We start from the raw sequence: 24,671 nt of genomic DNA, 5'->3' as shown, positions 1-24,671 counted from the left end.
CCTGTACTGATTATATTTCTGCCAATAAAGTATTCAATCAATCAACAAAGATTTGGTGGCCCCCCTGCAGTATCTCTGAGGACCCTCTAGGGTTTGAAGACCCTGATTTACACTAAAGTGAAGCTACAGTGCAATGGTCTTGTCTCATTATTAGTACTATTCAAGGCATATGGCTATACAACAGTAGGAAAGGTAAAACAAAATAAAAATACATTTTATATAAATTACTCCCGATGCTCGGGAGTCGGGAAACCGAAACAGACTTCCATCAAACCCTTGTTGATGTTTTGTTTGGGTCACCAATTCATTTTTTATATATTTTTTTAACAATAGGTGGCGGTATGCACCGCAGTGGTTAGGTTATTAACCCGCCGAAACAAGAGATTGAGTTGAGTTGTGCTTGAATTGTACTGTAATTCTGCAAACTGTTAATAAATATTTCAACCAATCAAACCTTATTTTGAAAATTAAGACCCGGAAGTTCTCGCCGCTGACAGGCGGGCACCGGAAGTCTTATATTTGCTGCGTTGACACTGGCGTCTCCGGCCTGGGAACGGTTACGAGGCTAATAACACTGGCAGATATAAGACTAAAGACTTAAGTTCTTCTGATCACTCCAAACTATACCTTTTATTTCATCAAAGAAGACACAATCAACATTACGGATACTGTGTTGTGATTACTGATTAACCCCGGTCACCAGGACGTGACAGACATTTGCAGCATGCATGGCTAACTTGTTGCTGCTGTTACGTCCAACAGTTTCTACTGTCTGTAAATACAAATATAGTAAGTTTAATTTGAACGAGGGTGGTCGAGGAATATGGATCAACAAAGGTCTAAGAAGAATTCTGCTGGTAAGAATAAGAAACCACCTCATAATGTCTCACTCTCTCATAGCTCTGGTCTGGTCCATAGCTCTAATGCCGTTGCAGAGCTAAGCACTGATCTAGTTCTGATCCATAGCTCTAATGCCGTTGCGCTAAGCCATGATCTCGCGGCTTGTTGCTTGCCTTGTCTACTGAGTTGGTCGATCCGGGTTCGACTCCAGCTCAGGGTGCTAAACGTTACAATATGCATGTATTTCGTTACTATACTATACTATACTATAGGCTACTATACTATAGGCCTACTACTAGTCTAGATACTATAATATTTCGTTACAATATGCATTAAATCCCCCCCCCCCCCCCCCCCCCAACCGATGTCCCTAGCTATGTCCCGATGTTTAGAGTACCAATAGGGGGTGCTGTTGCACCACTCGCTTCAGACTGGTCTGATTTTTAATTTAATTCGAGTCCTACCTTAAAGGATTATTTTATGTATCAAAGGTAGTACCTTTGATACATAAAATAATCCTCTGCATAGTGGCAGACGTCTGCTACCATGGCACGGCGTCGTTCAGTAATAATGGTAATTGGTAATAATTCTGGTAGCCTATGAATGCTAGGCCAAGGGTTAGGGTCAATCACACCCACAGGCCCCGATTTGAAAATAAATAGAATAGTAATGGAGTATAATTTTAGTAATAGAGTATAATGTTTTAAGACATATTTGTCGTATTAGCCATGGATCCTTTTAACATGCTCAAAAAGCGTTCTTGTGCAACACGTATGAAGTGATGGATCATGAATGATGGACAAAATGTTTTTGATTATGTGACCATTGCTACTTTATATTTGCCTGCACTGCACTTATTTATATAATACTTCTATATATCATATATAATCTATATATCATCCATACTACAGGTGTGTCTGCCGCACCTGTTGTTCCTCTGGCCTCTCTGAGGCTGCTGGCCTCGCCCCTCCAGCTGACCTATGCCTACATCTGGCAGGTCATCCAGCAGAGGGACGTCAGACAGTACAGCAAGGTGGAGGAGTTTGTTACCACAGTGTTAGACACTGGGTGTCAAGATCTCCTGACATTCAAGCAGACCGCTCAACTCCTCCTGGGACTCAGAGCACGGGTGAGAGCTCTTTGCCATGCAACCACTGCATTGATTGATTGATTGAAAAATGTATTAACAGTTTGCAGAATTACAGTACATTTCAAGCACAAACTCAATACAAAGGCTGTTAACTGTGAGTGGATGACCCAATTAAGCATTACACTTGTTTCCAATAGGGTCCACCATGTTCAATTCATCAAAAACATTTAGAGACGTACAAATAGACACTTCTATATAGACAAAGGACAGAACAGGAATTCATCATAAAGGAGGTAAAAAGGGAAAAGAAACATATACAGTGAGGGAAAAGGGGGGGGGGGGGGTGCATGCGCTGCATTCATTTGTGAGTGCAGGAATGTGTTAGGGGCCGTGTCCTCCACAGAAAGTGTTTTTATTTTATTTATTACTTTCTAAAGTTACATTAAGTCCAAGTACATACCACCATTGTCACCAATGGGGAGTGGGTGCACTGATTTAAGGGCTGCTAGTGCTAGATAGACATTAACATGCCGGCTATAAAACTAGCCTAAAAAGGCAGATTCTCTTGTTCAAAGTCAATGAGGTCAATGAGGTCCCACCAAACATAAAAGGAGGTGGGTTTTTCTTGCCACTGTTCTGCACTCATCATAACGGTAGGGCACTGGCAGTGGCATCCATAAACAAGTGTACCCAACATGAGTGGGAGACTGGGGCATGGAAGTCCTCTATGTATGTTAGTTATGTTAACCCATTTTGGACTGAGGTCGATTTTTCTGAAAAACCTGTTTCTATGTCAGTGGTGCTCAACCTTTTTCATGTCAAGGACCCCCAGAATTATCTCTATTGGGCCACGGACCCCCATCTCAAAATATGTAGTTCCAGGGACCCCCCCAGAAGCAAATATTTTAGTTAAAAATGTTCGCTCTGAAATATATATTCAATGATTTGCACCACATTTTAATGATTTTTCAAAAAGCTTGAAAAAAGCTTGTAGCGCGCCACTCGGTGGCGCGCTATGAGCTTGTAGATCTGGTATTTTTCAATAGCTAAATTATAACATAATGTTCAAAACACCAAAAGGGGTTCCCGCCCAAAATGGGTTTAAAGCCAGAAGGGGAAATTGTTCCTCAGTTTTGTTGCTGCGAGAGTGAGTTTTAGCCAACACCAACTCGGGATTCCTGGATCGCTGCCCTCCACAATTTCCTATCCAACATCAGGTTCTTGAGCTCTGCAGTGTTGTCAGCCAAGCTGTCGCGCTGCCGCAGCACGTCTACATAGGTGGTACGCTTCTTTTCTTCTGGGTGCCTGACGCAGTGCCCTGCCAGCCTCATCCTTCTCTCTCTGACTTTGTCCGTGACCCGTGGTAGGTCCCCATAGAGGTCCACACCTAGTGCCCTACGTAGGGCAGAACTTATAGGCTGAACTTACTGTACCAGGCTAACTTTAGTGACATTCCAACATTGACGTGTTTGTCTGAAAATTATAACGGGTCATTGAATCTCTGTTATAGATAATTTTGGAGTTGCTCCAACCAGAGGCTACTCCTGACTCCAAAACCATTCAGACTCTCATCAACAAGCTCAACGTCTGTCGCACCAAGGTAACATTATGAATATGGGATTTAATTTATACTTGATTGAGAAAGTTGATTGAGAATAGACACTTTATTTTTTGTTTTTGTTTTTTTTCAGAAATGCACTGCATCCCATTTATACAAGTAGACTCATTCAAATCTGGTAGCTTCCCAACACAAACAATCCACAGTACCAAGTGCTGCATGCAACTGGATTTGTATGAATATATTCTTTAACCCATTTAGGCCTGATGTCTTCTGAAAGAATATATATTCTATTTTCAAAAATAGCAGACCTACAAGCTCATAGCTAAAGTATTACATAATGCTTAGTTAAAACACCAAAAGGGGTTCCCGCCCAGAATGGGTTAAACGGAATTATAGACCTCCTTCAAAATCGGTGATCACATAGGATGATGTGGCTTATGGCTTATCGGCTCTAAAAATCCCAGATGGATGGATAAATGGATAGATGATCAAAAAAAGAATAATTTGCGTATGAAATTGAGTTTGCACCGTCGTTTTGGGGACATTATAAGTGTGTTTAATAATACATTACTACTGTGTGTTGTTACTTAATAAAATAGCACTATGTGTTGTGTTATTTAATACAATATCACTGTGCGTTTTTTGCAGATGGATGCAGAGGTGCAGCAATGTCAGACTAACTTCACGGATCTGGTGCAAATGCTGCTTAAAAACCTAGCACAGAGGAAACAATTCTTCCAGGTAAAATGATGAAGTCAATCTGAAGGAAGGAAGTCACCTAATCATGTAATGAATATACATTTAATCATCTAGTCTAGTCTTTAGCAATCTGGGAACCCATCAGGAAAAAAAAGAATTAATTCCGGTGGTGTGTCACAGTTGTCACTCTCACTCACACACACACACACACACACACACACACACACACACACACACACACACACACACACACACACACACACACACACACACACACACACTGTACATGACACTGTTAGATTGTCCTGGATATTTCATTGTTGTTGTTTTAGGATGTCTTCCCGGTGCAGTATGGTCCTAAGTTTGATGCAGCTCTACAGACCATGATAGGAGGCCTGGTGTGTAAACTGGAACAACTGCTGCCTGTACCCAACCTGACCCAGGTAGGTGCAAAATGTAATACTTTGCATATTACTAGTTACCTACCGTCATTTTAAAGCACTGTTTGGTTCTCCATGTCTGGTCCGCGGACCACCAGGGGTCCAAATGAAGCCTTACGGTTCTTTAACTCTTGTGTACAAATGGAACCAAATGAACCTGTTGGGTCTATTTCGTTCCATTTGTTAAATTATCAAACTGAGGATTTTACTGTAGATTGGGGTCCCATTGTCTCTTGAAATTAGAAAAAGGTTGCTAATCACTGTTTTAAATGAATAACTAACGTCATACCCACTATTCATTGTCTCTCTCTGTCTCCTTCCATCTCGCAGCTTGGTGCCATGATCTCTACCTCTATGGAGGCATATGCACAGTTCATCCCTGACCCCAGTGACCTGAACACCCTCCTCAAGCACCAGGCACCCAACGCAATGCCGAAAGGCGTATATGGTATATTTTGTTTAAAGGGATAGTTCAGATTTTTTGAACTTAAGTTGTATGAAATACTTGCCATTAATATAGTGGTTGCAACTGTATTAATTGATTGCCCGAGTCCCATGGTGGGAGTTCTGCTCTGGTTTTGGTCAATATTAAGTAGTTCCGGTCATTTTGTGGGGGGCACTGGGGCCACGCAGTAAAAGTAAATTAATCCACAAAACGAACGTAATTTGTATTGTTGACCTATTTCTAAAATATTAGCGCGACTTTCGTTCAACTTAGACCCCTCTATCACATGGAACTATTTTTTGGGCGTAGTGATATGGACACAAAAAACATAGTTCTGTGTGATAGAGGGGTAAAAAAATAACGAAAGTTGCACTAATATTTTAGAAATAGGTCAACAATACAAATTACGTTAGTTTTGTGGATTAATTTACTTTTACTGCGTGGCCCCCAGTGCCCCCCACAAAATGACCGGAACTACTTGATATTTCACCAAAACCAGAGCAGAACTCCCACCACAGGACTCGGGCAATCAATTAATACAGTTGCAACCACTATATTAATGGGAAGTATTTCATACAACTTAAGTTCAAAAAATCTGAACTATCCCTTTAACATGAAAATTGTATACATTAAGTTAATTTAATACAATTATTACATTATTTATTTTACACCTTTTTTTGTAATGATAATTGGACATTAAGCTGAGTTTAAACTCTTGCCTGCATTTCAGGAAAATGAGAGGAGCGTAAATCATGTCATATGAGTCATTTCAAGTATTCTGTAACAAACTCATAGTCATTACTCTAAACATGCCACTATCGTGGTCCTTTAAAATGAATAATAAAACATTAAAAGTCATTTTATTATTTTAAATACAAATGCACTTAACCGTTTCCCCGCCAGAAAATGTAGCCTGCGTTATTTGTCGGGAAGCGACGCTGCCAAAATACGTAGCCTACGTTTATTCAGTTCTGGTCAAAACGGCGCTTATTGCACGGAGCCTAGCGGTCGCAGTAATGGCGCCGGCCTATGCTTCTCCTCGGCCTGTGAAACAATAACAATCGATCCGACAACACACACACCATTAAGCTGACACAACGTCCGGTCGCAGTGTTTTGGATCTTCAAAATAAGGGTTGAACGGGGCGATTTCCTGGCATGTTATTAATTAATCCCGGCGGGTTACGGGTTAAAAATAATACTACATAGAATGTTAACTTATTGCGTCCCTCTGGTCCCTCTGCACCACAGACCTCTCGTCGAATGTGGGCGACTGCGTCTTCTCTTCACTGTCCTACTGTCCCGCCGTTGTGGAACCACCCCATTCACCAGAAATGGTAGCGACCGCCGCTGCGAGCACAGCAAGCCCCGCCTCCTTCAGCGACGATGACGACGTGGGAGAGATGTTCATAGACTCGGACGATCAGGTGACAGAAACCCCTGCTACTCCCACGGCACTACGCTGGCAGAATGCAGGGACCACAAAAGCCAGCAGCCAATGGAAGCCACGTGAGCTACGGGTCACTTTGCAACGACTCAAGATGAGAGGTGGGAGGGCAGGCCCAGAGAAGCAGGGACAAAAAGTGAAGAAGAAACCCAAGCCTCCAGTAGACAAGTTTACAGGTGAGTCTTACTTCAAGTGCCTCCCCTACCGCTGTCTCTGCTGCTAGACCCAGACCACCTTTACACGAGAGCGGTCGCCAGAGAAAACGGTAAAAGTCCCGTTGCGTTCTCATTTTTATTGACCCTTTACACGAGAACGCACACTTTATGAAAACGCTATAATGTCGCTAGGTGGCGGTAACGGAATGCCAGATAGACCACTCACCCACGTACGAGAAGAAGAACCAGGTAGCTCCCCCCTTCACGCAATCCTATCTGGATTTTTCTTTTGAATAACGCTTCCAGACCATAACAAAGTTGTGGCCGTCTCTGCCTGCTTTCTACTAACCGCATCGAGTGACCGTGTGACACACAGGCTGACAGGCAGCCCAGAGGCATGCAGGCAGGGCGTGCCACAGGATGGTTATATTTTATACATACCGCTACATAAACGTTGCTGCCGCCGGCTTTTTATTTACGTCATGGTTTTACATTCACCATCGCTGATGAGCTGCGTTTTGTAGGCGAGGAGGGAGCGCTTGCTCATTGTAGGAACTCCAAATATATCACATATGGCTCTGCATCAATTTTAACATGTGCGTTGTGAGCGGACGTGAGCCTGATTGCAACATTCACTGTTTTGCCTGTTTACATGGAGACTGGAGGAAACGGCGTTTTCAAAGATTTCCACTCTGGAAGGTGGTTTCACTTTGTTGCGTTTTCACCCCCCGAAAACGGCGCTCTCATCTAAAAGGACACCCGCGAACGATACTTTATTGTGCTGTTTTCTATGAACACCGTTCTCGTGTAAAAGGGGTCTCAGAGCACACTGTTTCCGGATGCAGGGCTTGCTGACCAACCGTCAGAAGTATACTGTGAGCCATACTGTAAACATGCCACTAACATGGTCCCATTTAACCCACCTGTTGTAAGTGTAACCTATACGTTGTTATACCACAGAGCTATCTCTGTGTTGTTGCTATTTAAAATGTATTAAAATTTAAGTTTTCAGAAAACTTGGATTAGGTTTTAGAAGATGTTTGTAGAACTCAAGTCTAAATGGGTTAAAATTAATAATAAAACATTAAAAGTCATTTCATTAAATACAAATGCACTTCTTAAAAATCACATTACAAGCATGTTAACTTATTGCGTCCCTCATGTCTTTCTGCACCACAGCCATCTCATCCAATGTGGAACCACCGAAGTCACCAGAAAGGTTCGAGACCGCCGCCGCGAGTGCAGCAAGCCCCGCCTCTTTCAGCGACACAGACGACGCGGGAGAGATGTCCGGAGACTCGGACGACCACCAGGTGACGGAAACCCCCGCTACTCCTACGAGAAGCACCTATACTAGATCAACTGACCCTGCGGGGCAGAGAAATCAGGAGAACACTTTTGAGACAAACACTGCGGCAGCCACACCGGGAGCCAGCACAAGTCAGGAGAAGACTCAAGAGGTCTCCGGAACTAAAGAGTACATACGTACTGCGGCAGCCACACCGGGAGCTAGCACAAGTCAGGAGAAGACTCAAGAGGTCTCCGGAACTAAAGAGTACATACGTATCCAGGACAGAGTTCAGACTAAAGAGCTGCAGAAATCTCTTTTAAGGTCGATTCCTTTCAAGATTGTCCACATGCCGATCCAGAATGTTTCTGCCTCGCCGAATGTGACAAGCGCAAAATCCAGCGGCCTACAGACTCGGCGGGTCACGCTGCAGCAATGGGTCACCCAAATTGCTACTAACTCCCTGTCACTCCCAGCTCTTCCGCCTATTCCCCCAGTCAAGCTTTCGGAGAAAAGGCCCCGGGGAAGGCCCCGTGGAGGCCCTGTGAAGCAGGGACAAAAGGTGCAGGAGAAAGTGAAACCCAAGACCCCAGCAGGCTCCGAGAAGATGAGACAAATAGTGATTAAGAAACGTAAGACTCCACTACAAAAGTTTGCATGTAAAACTTGCAACAGGCACTTCCGGAAGCAGTGTCTGATGCTAGACCACGAGCACATGCACACGGGTGAGAAGCCGTACCTGTGCACAGAATGCGGAGGGATGTTCCGGACGCAGCGCTGTCTGACCAACCATCAGAAGATCCACAGTAGCATTATGCCGTACACCTGCGGCCACTGCGCCCGTGGTTTCATCAGTGTGACACGCCTAAGGAGGCACAACCTGGTCCATCTCGCCGAGAAGCCCTTCTACTGTAAGATCTGCCACAAGGGCTACACACAGGCAACGCACTTCAGGAGGCACATGGAGTGCCACACCAGCCAGACGAGCTTCCCCTGCAAGCATTGCGATAAGACTTTCCCAACAGAGTTCAAACTGGAAAACCATGACCGCTGGCACACGAGGGACCGCCCGCACATGTGCGAGCGCTGCGGCATGAGGTTCATGACCCCCAGCTCGCTGAGAGTCCACACGGGCTACCATATCGGCGAGAAGCAGTACCTGTGCTCGCAGTGTGGCAAGGCCTTCGTCTACATGTGGGACTTAAAGAGGCACCAGAAGCAACATAACACACCAATTGTCAAGATGCCATGCCCCGTCTGCGGGAAGACATTCACCAAATACTGCCTGAAGGTTCACATGGTAATTCACAGCACGGAGAAACCCTACCGTTGCCCTATCTGTGAAAAGGCCTTCCGCACTCCGGGTACATTAACGATGCACAAGAGGCTACACTCCAACATGCGACCCTACACTTGTGACATCTGCGGGAAAACCTACAAGTCTTCATCCCACTTGCGCGAGCATAAGAAGTTACACACATGCAAGCAGCCCTACAAGTGTAACCTTTGCGAGAAGGCGTATACCTCCTCTAGTAGTTTGAGGAATCACAAGCTGTTGCACTCCAAGGAGACCACTCCAGGATTCTCCAAAAAACGGCGACGCAAGAGCAAGCATAAGAAACATTCCCCGAAAAGGAAGTATGATGACTATGATGATTATTGATGTTCTCCAAATATGCTTTTCTTAGGTTAGCTTTTATTCAACGTGCATTTTAGTTTAGCTTTTATTCAACATTCATGCCATCCTCCAGCATGTTCCTATGACCTTCTTGTCACCGGTCAAAAGAGCATCATTAAGTCCACTCACTGGTTCACAACCTTTTTTTCCCTTATTACATCTGATGAGACTCTCCATACGTGCACGCACACTTCACACTAAGGAGACATAACCCCTTCCTATATATTTAAGTTCAGTCCTCATACAACAAATAGCAAAAAATGCTGATCTATCATAGATCCGCCTGAGGGGGGCCTGAACCCCAGTGTGGGAGCCATTGCATTACGTGTTGAGGCTTTTATTTGGATCTTATAGGCACAGCTGTATATTCCTACGGTAGTTTAAATAGTAGCTCGGTATTACGAAGAAGACTAGGGCTGAACTTCAAAGCTTTTTTGGATGTTGCGTTGTCCGTTGCATTGAAGCGGAATTCATGCAATTCATTAAGCAAATATTTGGCAATTATCAGGACCATCTGCTTTGTTTATGTTTTGATTTATTATGACTCATATTGGCTAAACTATGATGTGGATATAAGAACGCACAGTAAAAGAAGTTACAGGCAGCCAAGAATTAACATCATCTGTATCTGGAAATGATTCATTGTTTGAACTAGCAGTGTATGATGGAAAAGATGGAAGGATGAAAAAGAAAAAATACGGAAAGCTAAACTGAATTAATTCTGTAAGTCATTTTTTTTCCAATATTCATTGTGACAGAACCTGAAGTTTAGATGCAATGAAAAAATCACCACTTTTGCCCCTACTGGTACTCTAAACATTGGGACATAGTCCCACAGGGACATTGCTGTTCCTTGGAGTGGTTGCACCACTCAAAAAGTAAATTGATGATTTATTTATTGTTTGTTGGAAATGGGATATCTGAAGAAATAAATTGAGTTTTGTAACACGAACAGCATGGCCTCCCTGTCCGATCTTTAGCTACTGATAGTCAATCTAGCCGTTGGTGAACAAACCCTGGTGTTCGGTGGTGAAGCTGCATTATACAGGTTGGTGTCTCCCAAATAATTTTAGTAACATGAACCATTTTAATTAGCGACCCAATGTAATTACCAGGCCCGAACGGAATACGCGGCCGCGGTGTTCCGACAAAAACTCCGCGGAATTAGCGCGGAATCTGAACACTGTCATGTTTTAGTTAACTTTAACCACTATCCAGGGCAGCGGTTAACATGAACACACGCCCCCTCCCCCCATTGTCTGTGTGTCACCGTCTCCACACCTTAGCGCAAAACGGTCTTAAGCTGCGCACTTCTTAAGCTGCGCGCAGCTTAAATTCTGAGTTTTTAGACAGCTGGTGGATGGAAAAGAAGCTTTCCGGGAATCTGGCCGTCGCGCAAGTATTCCGCGGAGGTGGAGCTTAATTTCCATCCACCAGCTGTCTAAAAACTCAAGCTTTAAGCTGCGCGCAGCCGAGAATTTGCGCAGCTCTTTCGACAGTGTGGCAACAGCTTGAGTGACTGACTATTAAATGTCGTGTTGTTGTTGTAGCCTAGCTGCTAATGTTGGAACAAACAGGAGAAAAGTAATTTAAATCAACTAAAATATGTCGAAAGCCCGCTATACGCCAGAGGAGCTGAAGCGTCGACATTTAGCGACCCGAATCACAGCGAGAGACAGGGCAAATGAATTTGCCAATGACTTTTATGCGGACGGTGGAGTGCTGTACTGTAAAGTTTGCCATCATTCCGTAAATTACATAAGGAAACAGACGATTGTCGAGCATCTCAACTCCTTAAAGCACAAAAGCAGGAAGGCGAGTGGTTTGGGTGAGTAGCATTTTATATTATTTACTAGCTATTAAGTTAACATGCTCCGACAGCTGAGAGACAGAAAGTGTGTGTGTGTGTGTGTGTGGTGGGACGGGGACTCACTGGAGAGAGAGCCGATCTATGGAGAGAACGTGTGTGTGTGTGTGTGTGTGTGTGTGTGTGTTGGGTGGGGGGGACGGGAGAGAGAGCAATCTATGGAGAGAACTTTTGTGTGTGTGTGTGTGTGTGTTCGACTGTCACCCTCAGATAAGCCATGTGATGGTGAGTGTAATACTGTTGAAGACCCCTCCCTGTTTTATACTAGGCCTATTGAGTGTAGCAGTGATGGTTACAAAAGTATTTTCATTTTGTTAAGTTTTGTTACATTAGTCTAATAGACTTATTGCCAATAGACAATAATGTGTTTTAGTATTATAATTGTAAATAAAGTAAAGCTGTATTATGCTAAAAGGGAGGTACATTTTTGAAATGGGGTATAAGTGATTAGTTCTCTAATAAGTAATTAGTAATTACTTATTAGAGAACTAATCACTTATACCCCATTTCAAAAATATCAGATCTGAAAAAATATCTTAACTTGTGTTATAATTTTTGTAGGTGTCCAAACTGTCCATAGTTTGTTCCTTTTTAAGCTACCTCTTGTGCTATGTTCTACTTCCTTGTACCTGCAGTCTATTGTTTACTAATGGGATTGATCTACCTGTCTCATTATTATTATTATTGGTGTCATATCAAGGCATATGGGTATACACCAGTTGGAAAGGTAAATGTTTTACTCACGTCACAACCCAAAATGGGCCCAGAGTCTGATTTGGAAACATAAAAAAAACTTGCCAGTATTATTATTATTACAGTAGGTGGCGGTATGCACTGCACTTCAGTGGTTGTCAACCACCATAAAACTAACCTCGCGTCACCAGGCTTTCCACCATAAAACCATAGCATAAAACTAAAGATATGATCTTTTTATACAGAACATTTATTTTGAAAAATAAGACCCGGAAGTGTTTCCACTTCCAGGGACAAAGTGCAAATTCAGCCGAGCGATTATGCGAGCGATCGCCGAGCGGCAAAGGGCGCTTCAGTTCCGTTCAGCTGGCTGGAGATGTAAACAACGAATGTTTAAATTATATACCCCTCCACGTGGCAAGCTAAATATTACCTTTTTCCCCTTTCTTTTTTAAATCAAAGACACAAACAACATTTTGATAACATTACAGATGTGAGTTGTGTGACTAACCAAGGAAACTTCAGTGTGACAGACATTAGCAGCATGGCTAACTGGCTAACATGGCTAAGCTGCTAGCTGCCACCAACAGATTCTACTGTAAATAATACATATATAAAAAGTGTCATTTGAACGAGGAATATGGAGCAACAAAGGTCAAACACGCCTGCTGGTAAGAAACTGCCTAAATATCTTTAAATTCTATCCTATAGTGATAATAATAGTAACTTAAAGCTTCGTTGCTGTCGGGAGGAAACCGCCTAACTCCATTTTTTACGTTTTTGGATTTTATTCCATAAATCAGTGCTATTGAACACCCTTTACGTCTGTGTGTTGTTTCGAAAATATTGAACCAATGGAAAGTAGTAAAAACGCTTTGGACAAAACCTCTTAACTCCATTGGACCCTCAAACTGTCTGCTAAAACAGCTAACTCCACCACCGCCTAGGCTCTCCCCCGCTCATGCAAGTAATTGCCAATATATAGTCACAACACCAACGTTGATGACTGAGGCAGAATACAAAGTTTTCTTCATTTCCTGAAATATGAACATTTTGGAGTTTCAGCAGAGATATCCACCGCCCACCCCTTTTCCCCCCTCACTGTATATGTTTCTTTTCCCTTTTTACCTCCCTTATGATGAATTCCTGTTCTGTTCTTTGACTATATATAGAAGTGTCTATTTGTACGTCTCTAAATGTTTTGATGAATTGAACAAGGTGGACCCTCTTGTAAACAAGTGTAATGCTTAATTGGGTTGTCCACTCACAGTTAACAGTCTTTGTATTGAGTTTGTGCTTGAAATGTACTGTAATTCTGCAAACTGTTAATAAATATTTCAATCAATCAATATAGTGACGCGACTAGTAGACTATTTCCGGGCCGGCCCTATGCCATACATATATAACGTTTTATTGTGACTGTGAGAAAATATAGCTGATCTACAAGCTCACCTCAACCGTGTCAATTATCGTTCCAACCTTTTTCGTGTGATCTGTGATGATGGCAGTGTTTTGTTTTCTTCTAAAATGACAGGCTTCTGTAATTATCAGCTCAGTGGCTTCCTCAAAAATAAAATGCAGTTTGCTTCATTGCTTTGGAAAATATCAGTAATGTCAAGTGAACCAGAGAATAGATGGGCAACTTTGATGATGGGCCACATTGCATATTATGCGTTTTGAGCTTGTAGGTCAGCTATTTTTGCTATAGTTGAATTGAAATCCTGATTTTTTTTTTATTGGAATCCTGAAAAGTAACCTTTTTATTTAATTTCAAATGCATTTAGTTATAATATGTTTATTAACTAAACACAAATACATTGGACATAGTAGTCATTAAGCTGCTATATAGACTGAAGTAATTAAAGCGGGTCATGTTTGCATGTTTGGAATTGTAACAGCTGAAATCAATAATATTTCACTATTCTGATATTAACCTAAGGGCCACAGTAAGTGATGGTGGGGGCCCTCATGTGGCCCCCGGGTAGCCAGTTACCCATGTATGAAGTAGACTACTGTGTTCTGGGTGTAAGCACATCTAGGATTCCATGCGTGGACAAAAGCCACTCGTGGCCGAGTCACCGAGCCACTCTTCTGGGTTTTTAGACAGCTGGTGGATGGAATAGAAGCTCCACCCACGCGGCAGGATGCCGGTCGGCCAGATTCCAGGAAAAGCTTGCCCCCGCAGCATTCTGCCGCATGGGTGGAGCTTCATTTCCATCCACCAGCTGTCTAAAAAACAGGACGAGACAGTGGAAAATGGCCGTGCCTGTCTGCCCAAGTGTGGAAACACTGACAATTAACTGAACTGGTGGGTGTGGCCCATAAAAACATCATTTTAACAGATTCTGTACACTTGAAAATCAATCTTTCTCCTAGTATAATCATCATAGTAGTACCTACCTGGTGATTATGTTTTAGGGGGGACTTTTGTTTAATGAAACAAAGGCTTTGCATCTTGAAAAAGGATAATTCAAGCTTGCCCTACAGCTGCAATGTTGGTGAGTTGTTGTTTAATACAAGATCGGAAATTATTTGGATCAATGGGCTGTCAATGGAGGGTATTGCATTTGCAACTCTAGATTCATCCCATTGTAAAAAGAAATGTGTTCACAAACATAGACGGCTGACAAAGCCGGTTCCACTACGGTGCATCCGAAACCCACAACTTCCATGCTGGTGCGCACTGGGAAGGCTCTTTACCACTGTGCCACCCCAAACTGCAACACAATATAGGTTTCCCTACTTCATCTTTCTCTCTCAGCTTAGTGGTCCTTCCTTGGCCTAAAAAAACATTGAAGACCCCTGGCCTGCACTGGAACATATTTATAGTTTCACTCCATCCAACAATATTTGCAGTAATCATGTTGAGAGTTTCGCGTTGTCCCTCCCTGACAACTTCTCCTTCATCCCCACTTCCAGGAGGCCAACTGACCTGCTCCACCTTGTCTCTTATGGTTCCAACCTTGCGTCTGATGTCAGCGTTTGCCTGGCAGGTGGTTCAGCATTGTAATGTGATGCATTATGGGAAGGTGGAGGAGCTGGTGCAGTTGGTGACGGAGGTGGTTCCAGACCTCCTGAGTCTCAGAGAGAAGGTTGACCTTCTGCTCGGACTGAGAGCAATGGTGAGATGGACGTTTTGTTTAAAAAAGTGATTTAGTACAGTGGTTCCCAGACCTTTTCATGTCAAGGGCCCCCAAATTGACACTAATTAGCCCTGCGGACCCCCATTTGAAATGATATGCCAGGGACCCCCACCCCCATAAGAGAAGATTTTTACGGCTCTAGTAGTGATTCTCCACCTGTTTAATTTCAAGGACCCCCCCAGTCTACAGACCCCCATTTAATGGCATTTCTATCTCTGGGACGCCAATGTGTAAAATCAAAGTTAATTTAACAAATGGAACTAACAGGCCCATTTGGTTCCATTTGTACACTCAGAGTTACAGACACAAGGGTCCATTTGGTTCCTAACTATCGTTTAGCTGGGGACTCCCTGGAACTCCCTCAAGGACCCCACTTTAGGAACCACTGATTTAGTAGATGATGAAGACTTATTCCTGTTGTTGACCATACTCACACTCACAATGTGGCCATTTTCAGCCTGCAACCAGGGGTCCAGTGTCTGCAACAGACTTACAGACACTGGTGTGGGAATTCATCTCCAGACTGGATAAACTGCTGCCTTTACCAGACATCAAACAGGTACCATAATGAATTATACTGTAGACCTGACTTATTTACCGGCCTTTTGGTTCAGAATGAATATACAGTGGTCAGTGAGAGTGTCTTGTTTGCAACTGCGTTATGCCTTTCTTGCGACGCGACCTCATTCTGGTAAGAACCATTGTGATTATTTGGCGGTTGTTCCTTGTTCTTTTTTGTGTTCAACTTCTTCCTTGCACTTTTGCAATATGCATAGCCGTAACTGCCCGTAACCTCACAATATCTTGCCTAAACCTAAGTTTAACCCTAACCGTAACCTCACAAAAAACTAGGCTTAACCTCATACTTGCACTAACATGAAAAAAGAAAGGAAAAAAAGTACACGTGCGTCGTGGTGGGATTTGAAACCATCGTTGTTGAAACATGAACCCGTTGTCTTTAATTACTGAGCTATCAAGCTCGCTGTTCCATCAGGGATGTTATTTGATTGGTGGGTTTAGCCAGAATGAGGGTCTAAGGGCCGATTCATACTCCTATTTTACCGCTCTTTCGGCGCTGTAGTGCCGAAATGATTTCGGCTCGTCAGAAATTTTCAGTAGCACCGAAGAGCCGACTTTAGGACGGTACCCGCCCCCCGAACCTCAAATGACGTCTCATTGTAGGCTCTAACAGCGCCGAACCGACTTTTATTCGGCTCTAAAATAGGAGTATGAATCGGCCCTAATTACAAATTACTTTTTCATGGGCACTTTGGGAATAGAAGCTGCAGCATTATGGGACAGAGTTGTGAGCTAGTGTATATAGAGCACAATTTGATGTATTATTATTATCTTTTGTAAATTCAAATGGGTTCCCCTTGTTCATTTCAGACTGCAGAGTTGCTCGGTGCTGCCCCCTCTCTTCTGGAAGAATGTGGACAACTGGAGTTTGAACCAGCCCAACTAAAGACACTGTTAGACCATCATACACAACAAGATAATGCCATAGAATGTACGTTGTGAAATCCTACTGGATATTTTGTATGCATAGGATTGCCGTTGTATAGCGTTTGGGTTTTATCCGATATTTGGTATGCTAAACCAGTACTTTTAAATGGTGCCGGTATCTGATAAATAATAAAAGGCACAAAACGATTGCATAAATGCAAGATTTGCAATGAACGTTACTTTACAATGATGACTGAATTTCCCCACTGTTAGTAGTAGTAGTAGTAGTAGTAGTAGTGAGTTTGTAGAAGGGCTATTTCTTGGGCCGACAATAGCAGATCTATAAGCTCACAACGCTAGGGGGAGTAGATAAAAAGCCACAGCAATGATGTGTACACAGGAGGAAGTATTGTATTTAAGAATAACTCTTTAATGATCTATCCTCCCAAGGTTCCTTGGCTCAGAGTCTGGGCATCATTCCATCCACGGCATCATCTCCTCAAAGCAAAGCACAGCAGGACTGCTCCAACAGAAAGACGAGGTCTGGGAGGAAGCTGGAACCACAAAGGACCGAGGAGGACAAAGATGGACAGTCTGATCATACATACAACATTGAGGAAGAGGATGATGCCATGGGAAACCAAAGTGATGAAGAATGGCTTCCATTTCCAGAGAACTGCAGTAGGTGGCTGCTATACAGTATAGTATGCTAGTATAAAACAATGGTTTTCTGGTTATTATTTATTGTCACTCATGGTCTGTTTAGGTCCTACTCGAGTTGAGCCTGACCCAGCTGCATTGATGACCCAAGAAGAACCATCATCACCACATGCCCAAGTTGCTACTGCTGGTGAGGGAAAATTTAAACTAAATTTTAATTTAAGGTATTGCACATACCTTTACAAATGCTTCCCACCAAAGGTTAATTTGATATTCAATTACACGTGACGTGTATTTATTCACGTACTCTCCATTTTGCCATATGCTTCTTGCATGGATTCACTACTGTCACTCTAAGGTTTCCTTGGGTATTGCTCTGTACGTATTCCTATGCTCTGGGGCTTCGTGAAGCCAACGCATAGAAATGTATGCAGACTATGGACGAAGACAATTTTCATTTCATTTTTATTCCTCATAAAAGATGCCATTGCCTGGCCCTGTATCTCAAAAGGCCAAATAAATATTTGATTAAAGGAATTATTTTATATCAGCAAAATGTAGATTTTTATATTATTGAGGGAAATTAAGATTCTCAGATAAAACAAAAAAAGGCTGCTTAACTAACTGGTTAATCGATAAGCGTGCGTGCGTGTCTCTCTCCCCCCCCCCCCCCCCCCCCCCAAACCACTCCACTGATCTGTTCCGACTGCCAACAAAAGTACCGCCACCAGGGTAGTTTTGTTTGGTACTAAAGTTTATAATGGAAGTCATGTTGCTCTGATCAGGCTTAAACCTTGCCCACATTTGGAGTCATACTGTACAGGGCGTTGTGTTGAACCATTGAAAGATGGACACAGCAAACGGAACACGGCAAAGGACAGGCACTATATAGCTCACTGGAAAGGATGTGTGGGAGATCAAGATTCAAACTAAACTTTTAACTCTTAACTTTATCATTTGCAGTTTCCAAGAACAACTCCATGACATGGTGGACCTGTAACTTTACACGAAATAAGAAGAAGACGTCGTACATGGGACGACATTTTGGAGATACACTTTGTGAGTTGGTCAGGAACCATCCACATCTGTATGATGAAGCATCGCCACTACGCAAAACGCATCTCCTCACCACCTGGAATGACATCAGCAGAGCTTTAAAACTAGGTCAAAAAGAGTGCAGGCTTAAATGGAAGGCCATACGTGACCGTTTTGTAAAGGCCAATAAGAAGGATCCGGAGAAGCGGAGTCGTCATGATCTGGCAAACATCCAACGCCTGGCATGGTTGATACCATACCTTAAAAAAAACCAATCTATGGTGACAAACGTTCCAAATGATGATATGGTAAGTGTCATATCTTACATCTTATCTTACATCTAGAATTGGAGAGCCCTGTTTGTGTTCAAGTTTCCTCAAAGCACCATTTGCCTCCAAACTGCAAAAATCACACCTGTGTGAACTGAGCGGTGCAGGCTGCTCAACAACACCGCTGGCTCCCTGCAGTTATTGACCTGGTTTCCTATTCCCCATAAGTCTTTGCGTTTTGTGTGCATAACTTCCTCTTCCTCTTGCTGTGTTGCCAGATTTGCCCAGAGAAACAAGTGGCTAGGTCTATGAAAACAAGCACAAATGAAAATAGCAGATCTACAAGCTCACAGCGACATATTGTGAGGTTGTACATCTGTTGTTTAAAAAAATATTGATAATAAATTTAAATCTTTTGAATATTTTTTCACTTTATTTGAACAAAAATGGCACAAAATATTTTCAAATGGATGTCCGTGGACAATTGCATATTAATCTGGGGTTCCTTGACGTGAAGAAATGTGGGAACCACTGGTTTATTCAACATTAAGTAATCCCAAATAAGAAACTACTATACACTTTAGAAAAAGCCCCAAAAACACAACCAGCAACTACCAATAATTTATTTACAAGCGACTTTACAGAAAAACAAGCCAAAGGTCGCTTATAATAAGCAGACATGGCAACACTGGATGAAGGAAGTGAAGCCCCAGTACATTAATACAATAGTTATAGAGCGTCACTGTCCCGCCCCCTTTCATGACGACGACGGGCCCGGAAAAGCATTTCCCATGCATTTCTCCCACAGACTTTTCCGAAAGTATTTATTTAATTTTAAATGTATTTATTTAACCAGTAAAAGCACATTGAGACTGCGTCTCTTTTTCAAGTGGGAACTGACCAAGCGGCAGAATACATAATTACACTTTTGACGCTATGTTGTACATGTCAACTCAGTACACTAACAATAACCGGGTACAAGAAATTTGGCACACAAATACACAAGTACATTTATGGACAGGAACCAAAAAATACCTTTTAAGCCTTGGACAAAGCCAACTCGGACCGAACAAATAATTAAAAAAAAGTGTTGTACCCCTGCCTTTTTTCTTCTTCTTTCTAATTATTTGTTCGGCCCATGAGTTGTCAAGATCCGAGTTGGCTTTGTTCGAGGCTTAAAAGGTCTTTAATGGGCGAGAACCCCTTTTGGTGTCAGCATTATGTTATGCTTTAGCTATTGAAAAATAGCAGATCTACAAGCTCATAGCGCGCCACCGAGTGGCGCGCTACGAGCTTGTAGGTCTGCTATTTTTGAAAAATCAAAGAACCACTGACATAGAAACATAGCTTTTTCAGAAAACTGTCAGGATGTAGAAGACATTTGTAGAATCTGATCTCAGGTCAAAATGGGTTAAATAAATACTTTCTGAAACGTCTATGGGGAAAAATGCATGGGAAATGCTTTTCCGGCCATCGTCATGAAAAGGGGCGGGACTGTGGCGCTCTATAGCTGGTGGCGGGCGGGCGGGCAGAAGTTCTCTGGTGCACATCAGCAAGGACCTGAGCTGGTCACAACATGTTCTTAACCCTTACAGACCTGAGGCAGATTCTACAAAATGCCTTCTAAATCAATAGTTCTCTCTCTTTCAAGATTTATCCGTTTATGTTTTAATAGCAGATTTACAAGCTTGCGGTACAGCACGAAGTGACACGCTGTATTGGGGGGCTTCGAAGAAGGGTGGGCATCGGGGACTTTCTAGCAGGAAGAGGCCAAATGCCCAAAGCGACCGGGTGCTTTTCTTTGCTAGTTCTGGTTCACCTTTGCTTATTGACTGAGTGTGTCCTCCTGTATAATACTGTGTGTCATCCAGAATGGAAGAAAAAGGCACCTCAACTGCTTTCTACTAATACCTCTGCCTAACAAAAGAAATTCAGCTGTGAGAATTGTATTATTATAATTCTAATTATTATTAATTATTAATTTGTTGACATTATTAGCTTAAATCCCCCTGTATTACTTTGATTCGATAATTCAAACAGTTATGAGCTTGTGTATAGAGCACAATTTGATGCACTGTATTAACTCTGCTTGTTTCATTTCAGGCACCAGAGTTGCCCAGTGCCCAAGCAGAACCATCATCACATGCCCAAGTTGCTACAGCTGCTGCTGGTGAGGGACATTTTAAACATTGCACTTACCTTTACAAATGCTTCCAACCAAAGGATCATTGTCTCCACCAGGCCTAAGGCATGGGGAGAGAGTATGTTTATGAACTCCGTCCATGTGTGTGTCTGTCCGTCCGTCCGTCCGTTACCAGCTAATCTCCGGCACCGTTAACCCGGTCGATGCCAAACTTTGCACACACACGATGAACCTCTGCCCCAAATCTTCCAGAATGGCCTGTTATAGCGCCACCAGGATGGTATTGCTCCTTACATACGTATTCCTTTGAAAATATATATATATATCCCACGATTTTGTAACCCATTTTTCACCCCTGTGTCAATTATCTAATGTGATCCTGGGCTCTACACACCCTCCGCCAACCTAGTCCCCATATATGGGGGACATGGGGAGAGCAACGGACTTTTACATGCTTTTACATACGTATTCCTAAGCTCTGGGGCTTCGTGCAGCCAACGCATAGAAATGTATGCAGACAGAGTTTGGATGAAGGCACCCAGTCGGTATCTTTTTCTGTACTTTACATCAAGTATAAATTGGCGTTTAAGGCTAGTTCATACTTGATTTATAGTACGGATATGGGCTTTAGAGAGGAATGCACACGCAGATTAGACACACCAACGGACCGACGGCCGGACATGCGGTGGAACATGCGCTGCTCCGTGCATGCGGTTAGTTTTAGGTTAGGGATTGAGGTAGGTTGTCAGTCTAAATGACAGTCGGACCAATTGTATGTCTAAACTAAAGCCTGGAGACTTTTTTTCCGCCTTTTAGCCAATTGTTTTTACACTTTATTCTTCCGAAATTAGTCATTAAGCCAGTTAATTCCTGCCCGCACGTTTCTGTGTTACCCTACTGGCTCTCCTGCCAGTGAGTAAACCGCCACCATGAGGATGTAGCGCCTCTGTCCTACTCCTGCCATTCATCATTCTCCACTGACATGTGCCGGTTCCGTAGGAGTACTTTCAGTGACAAATATCAGCCTGCCCGTCCCACTTCCCTCCCCTGAATATGGTGTTTGTATTGACACAAACACCTTTTCCCCTAAGCGAGTGCTCAAATGGGTCTTTATGGAATTACTAAGGATGATAACAATTAATCATTAATCAATGAATCACCGTTGTAGCGTCAAATTCCTATTACTTTGGTTGCCCAACGCCGAGGATCTAGTCTAGACATGTGATATATTAAGACTGATGTCCAAACGTTGACTTAAAGTTCAACATTTATTCACTGTAACTTAGTATTGTATTAAATAAGGCAAAAAAATATTTCAAAACCATATAAATCACCAGCCTATGTCTCACAGTCAAAAAACTGCTTGCCTTCACATCAGGACAACAACAGAGCATTCCATCAGGTGTCATTAAATAACCTGGCCAACCTTGGTCTTGACCAAGCCCTTGGAATGACGTCATCAAAAAAACAGAAAATGAACAGAAAAGAAATGGCTCTTACAACCAATTCTTCAATTAAACATAACAATGAATTACAAATTCTATCCTATCATTGGGTGGTTTTCTGTGAATGTAATGCTGTCTGCCCACGCACGTGGCCGAGGAACGCACATGTGGGCCGGTTAAAAAAGTCCCCCCCCCCCCCCCACCTTGGTAGCCAGAGAAACATCTCTCTGCATTTGCATGTGATGTGACAGACAAGACAGTGCACTTTTCATTTCATTCCTCATAAAAGATGCCATTGCCTGGTCCTGTATCTCAAATGATCAAATACATATTTGATTAAGGAATGTATTCTTTCTGTATATCAGCAAAATGTTGATTTTTATGTTAGACATTAATTATCGAAGGAAATTAAGATTCTCAAATAAAAATCAAAAACAAAAAAACGCTGCTTATCAACTAACTGGTTAATAGGCCTATCTCACAGCCCGCTTTCCACGCCCACTTCCGGTAAATAGTGGTGACTTTAACATTAGCATTTACACGTTTTTTTCTCTGGAGAATCTAAGTACATTTTCTAATGTAAAAATGTGACAGACCAATATTATTATGAAGCAAACAAGATGGTAAATCAGCTCGAACAGATAGAACAAATCTTACCTTGAGAAAACAAAAGTTGTAGACTTCTTAAATTACCCCTGTTAACATGTAGCGTCTATGGAGTGACGTCACACTATCACCACTAACCCCAAAAGGGGGCGTATTAAGGGGGGCGGGGAAATTCTGTGAGATAGGCTTATTGATCGATAAGCTCTCTCAACCCCCCCCCCCCCCCCCGGAAGCTAATCCCTCAAAACACTCCACCCATCTGTGCCAACAAAAGTACCGCCACCAGGGGTAGTTTTGTTTGGTACTTTATTGAAATATTTCACTTACATTTTTATAATGGAAGTCATGTTGCTCTGATCAGGCTTAAACCTTGCCCACATTTGGAGTCATACTGTACAGGGGGGGTTGTATTGATCCATTGAAAGATGGACACAGCACACGGAACACGGCCAAGGACAGGCACTATATAGCTCACTGGAAAGGATGTGTGGGAGATCAAGATTCAAACTAAACTTTTAACTCTAACTCTTTTATCATTTGCAGTTTCCAAGGACAGAAAGAAGAAGTATTTCATCATGGGACAAGGTTTCTTAGATACACTCTGTGAGTTGGTCAGAAACCATCCGAATCTGTACGATGCTACAACGCCAGAACACAACACACAATATTCCTACACCACCTGGAATGACGTCGGCAGAGAGTTACAACTAGGTGGACAGGAGTGCAGGCTTAAATGGAAGTACATACGTGACCGTTTTGTAAAGGCCATTAAGAAGGATCCGGAGGAGCAGAGTGGTCGTGATCTGGCACTCGTCCAACGCCTGGCATGGTTGATACCACACCTTCAACTATACCGACCTCCGGTGACAAACGTTCCAAATGATGATATGGTAGGTGTCATATCTTGCATCTTATCTTACATCTAGAATTGGAGAGCCCTGTTTGTGTTCAGGTTTCCTCAAAGCACCTTAAATTGCCTCCAAACTGCAAAAATCACACCCGTGTGAACTGAGCTGCTCAACGACACCGCTGGCTCCCTGCAGTTATAGCCCGCGGGGGGCGGACGTTCTCTGGTCCACATCAGCAAGGACCTGAGCTGGGCACATGTGGGCACCGTTCTTAACCCTTAAAGACCTGAGGCCGATTCTACAAAATGCCTTCTAAATCAATAGTTCTCACACTTTCAAGATTTCTTTCATTAAAAAAAAAATAAAAAAGCAGATTTACAAGCTTGCAGTGCAGCACGAAGTGACGCGCTGTATTGGGGGGCTTTGGAGATGGGTGGGCATCGGGGACTTTCTAGCAGGAAGAGGCCAAATGCCCAAAGCGACCGGGTGCTTTTTTTTTGCTAGTTCTGGTTCATCTGGGCGACAGTGGCTCAGGGGTAGAGTGACCGGATGGAAACCGCAAGGTTCTCAGTTCGAACCCGGGCTCCCCCATAGTGAGTGTCGAAGTGTCCTTGAGCAAGACACTGAACCCCTAATTGCTCCCGATATGCAGGTTGGTGCCTTGCATGGTTTACTCCGGCATCGGTGTGTGAATGTGTGTGTGAATGTAATGCACAATCTATGTAAAGTGGCTTGGATAAAGGTGCTATATAAATGTACCATTTATCTTTGCTTATTGACTAAGTGTGTCCTAGTAGTGAACATACCTCTTCTGTATAATACTGTCATTCAGAATGGAAGAAATAGGCTTAAATGACCTCAACTGCTTTCTACT

At 42.9% G+C, this 24,671-nt stretch overlaps 2 protein-coding genes across 6 annotated transcripts in view; both read left to right on the top strand.

The window, feature by feature from the left end:
* The first annotated feature begins 491 nt into the window (after positions 1-491).
* Positions 492-10,596, top strand: LOC306916857 (uncharacterized protein). Of its 2 annotated transcripts, XM_079494926.1 has the most exons (9): positions 492-857; positions 1,752-1,969; positions 3,441-3,530; positions 4,140-4,232; positions 4,523-4,633; positions 4,961-5,078; positions 6,326-6,697; positions 7,856-8,136; positions 8,215-10,596. In XM_079494926.1, exons 1-9 carry the CDS (start codon positions 824-826, stop codon positions 9,625-9,627), a joined length of 2,730 nt encoding a protein of 909 aa, XP_079351052.1. In that variant the 5' UTR covers positions 492-823; the 3' UTR covers positions 9,628-10,596. The 2 variants fall into 2 exon arrangements, with proteins under 2 accessions (XP_079351052.1, XP_079351051.1); XM_079494925.1 differs by having other exon boundaries at positions 7,856-10,596.
* A 570-nt stretch (positions 10,597-11,166) lies between these two features.
* LOC306916798 (uncharacterized protein) overlaps positions 11,167-24,671 on the top strand; it is a 34,443-nt gene continuing 20,938 nt past the window's right edge. The window contains exons 1-9 of one of the 4 annotated variants that reach the window (XM_079494827.1): positions 11,167-11,470; positions 15,122-15,324; positions 15,803-15,904; positions 16,735-16,855; positions 17,242-17,472; positions 17,558-17,641; positions 18,415-18,794; positions 20,859-20,925; positions 23,493-23,839. In XM_079494827.1, the coding sequence (XP_079350953.1) occupies positions 11,248-11,470; positions 15,122-15,324; positions 15,803-15,904; positions 16,735-16,855; positions 17,242-17,472; positions 17,558-17,641; positions 18,415-18,794; positions 20,859-20,925; positions 23,493-23,839 (1,758 nt within the window). In that variant the 5' untranslated portion in view covers positions 11,167-11,247. Of the gene's footprint in view, positions 11,471-12,539; positions 12,874-15,121; positions 15,325-15,802; positions 15,905-16,734; positions 16,856-17,241; positions 17,473-17,557; positions 17,642-18,414; positions 18,795-20,858; positions 20,926-23,492; positions 23,840-24,671 lie in introns of those variants that run through there. The other 3 variants (XM_079494825.1, XM_079494826.1, XM_079494828.1) reach the window with 3 other exon arrangements.

Source organism: Electrona antarctica, assembly GCF_951216825.1.
Source record: "Electrona antarctica genome assembly, chromosome: 23".
In the NCBI taxonomy this organism is placed as follows: Eukaryota; Metazoa; Chordata; class Actinopteri; order Myctophiformes; family Myctophidae; genus Electrona; species Electrona antarctica.
Note: the sequence above shows the minus strand (reverse complement) of the source record. Positions and strands in the feature narration are given on the sequence as shown.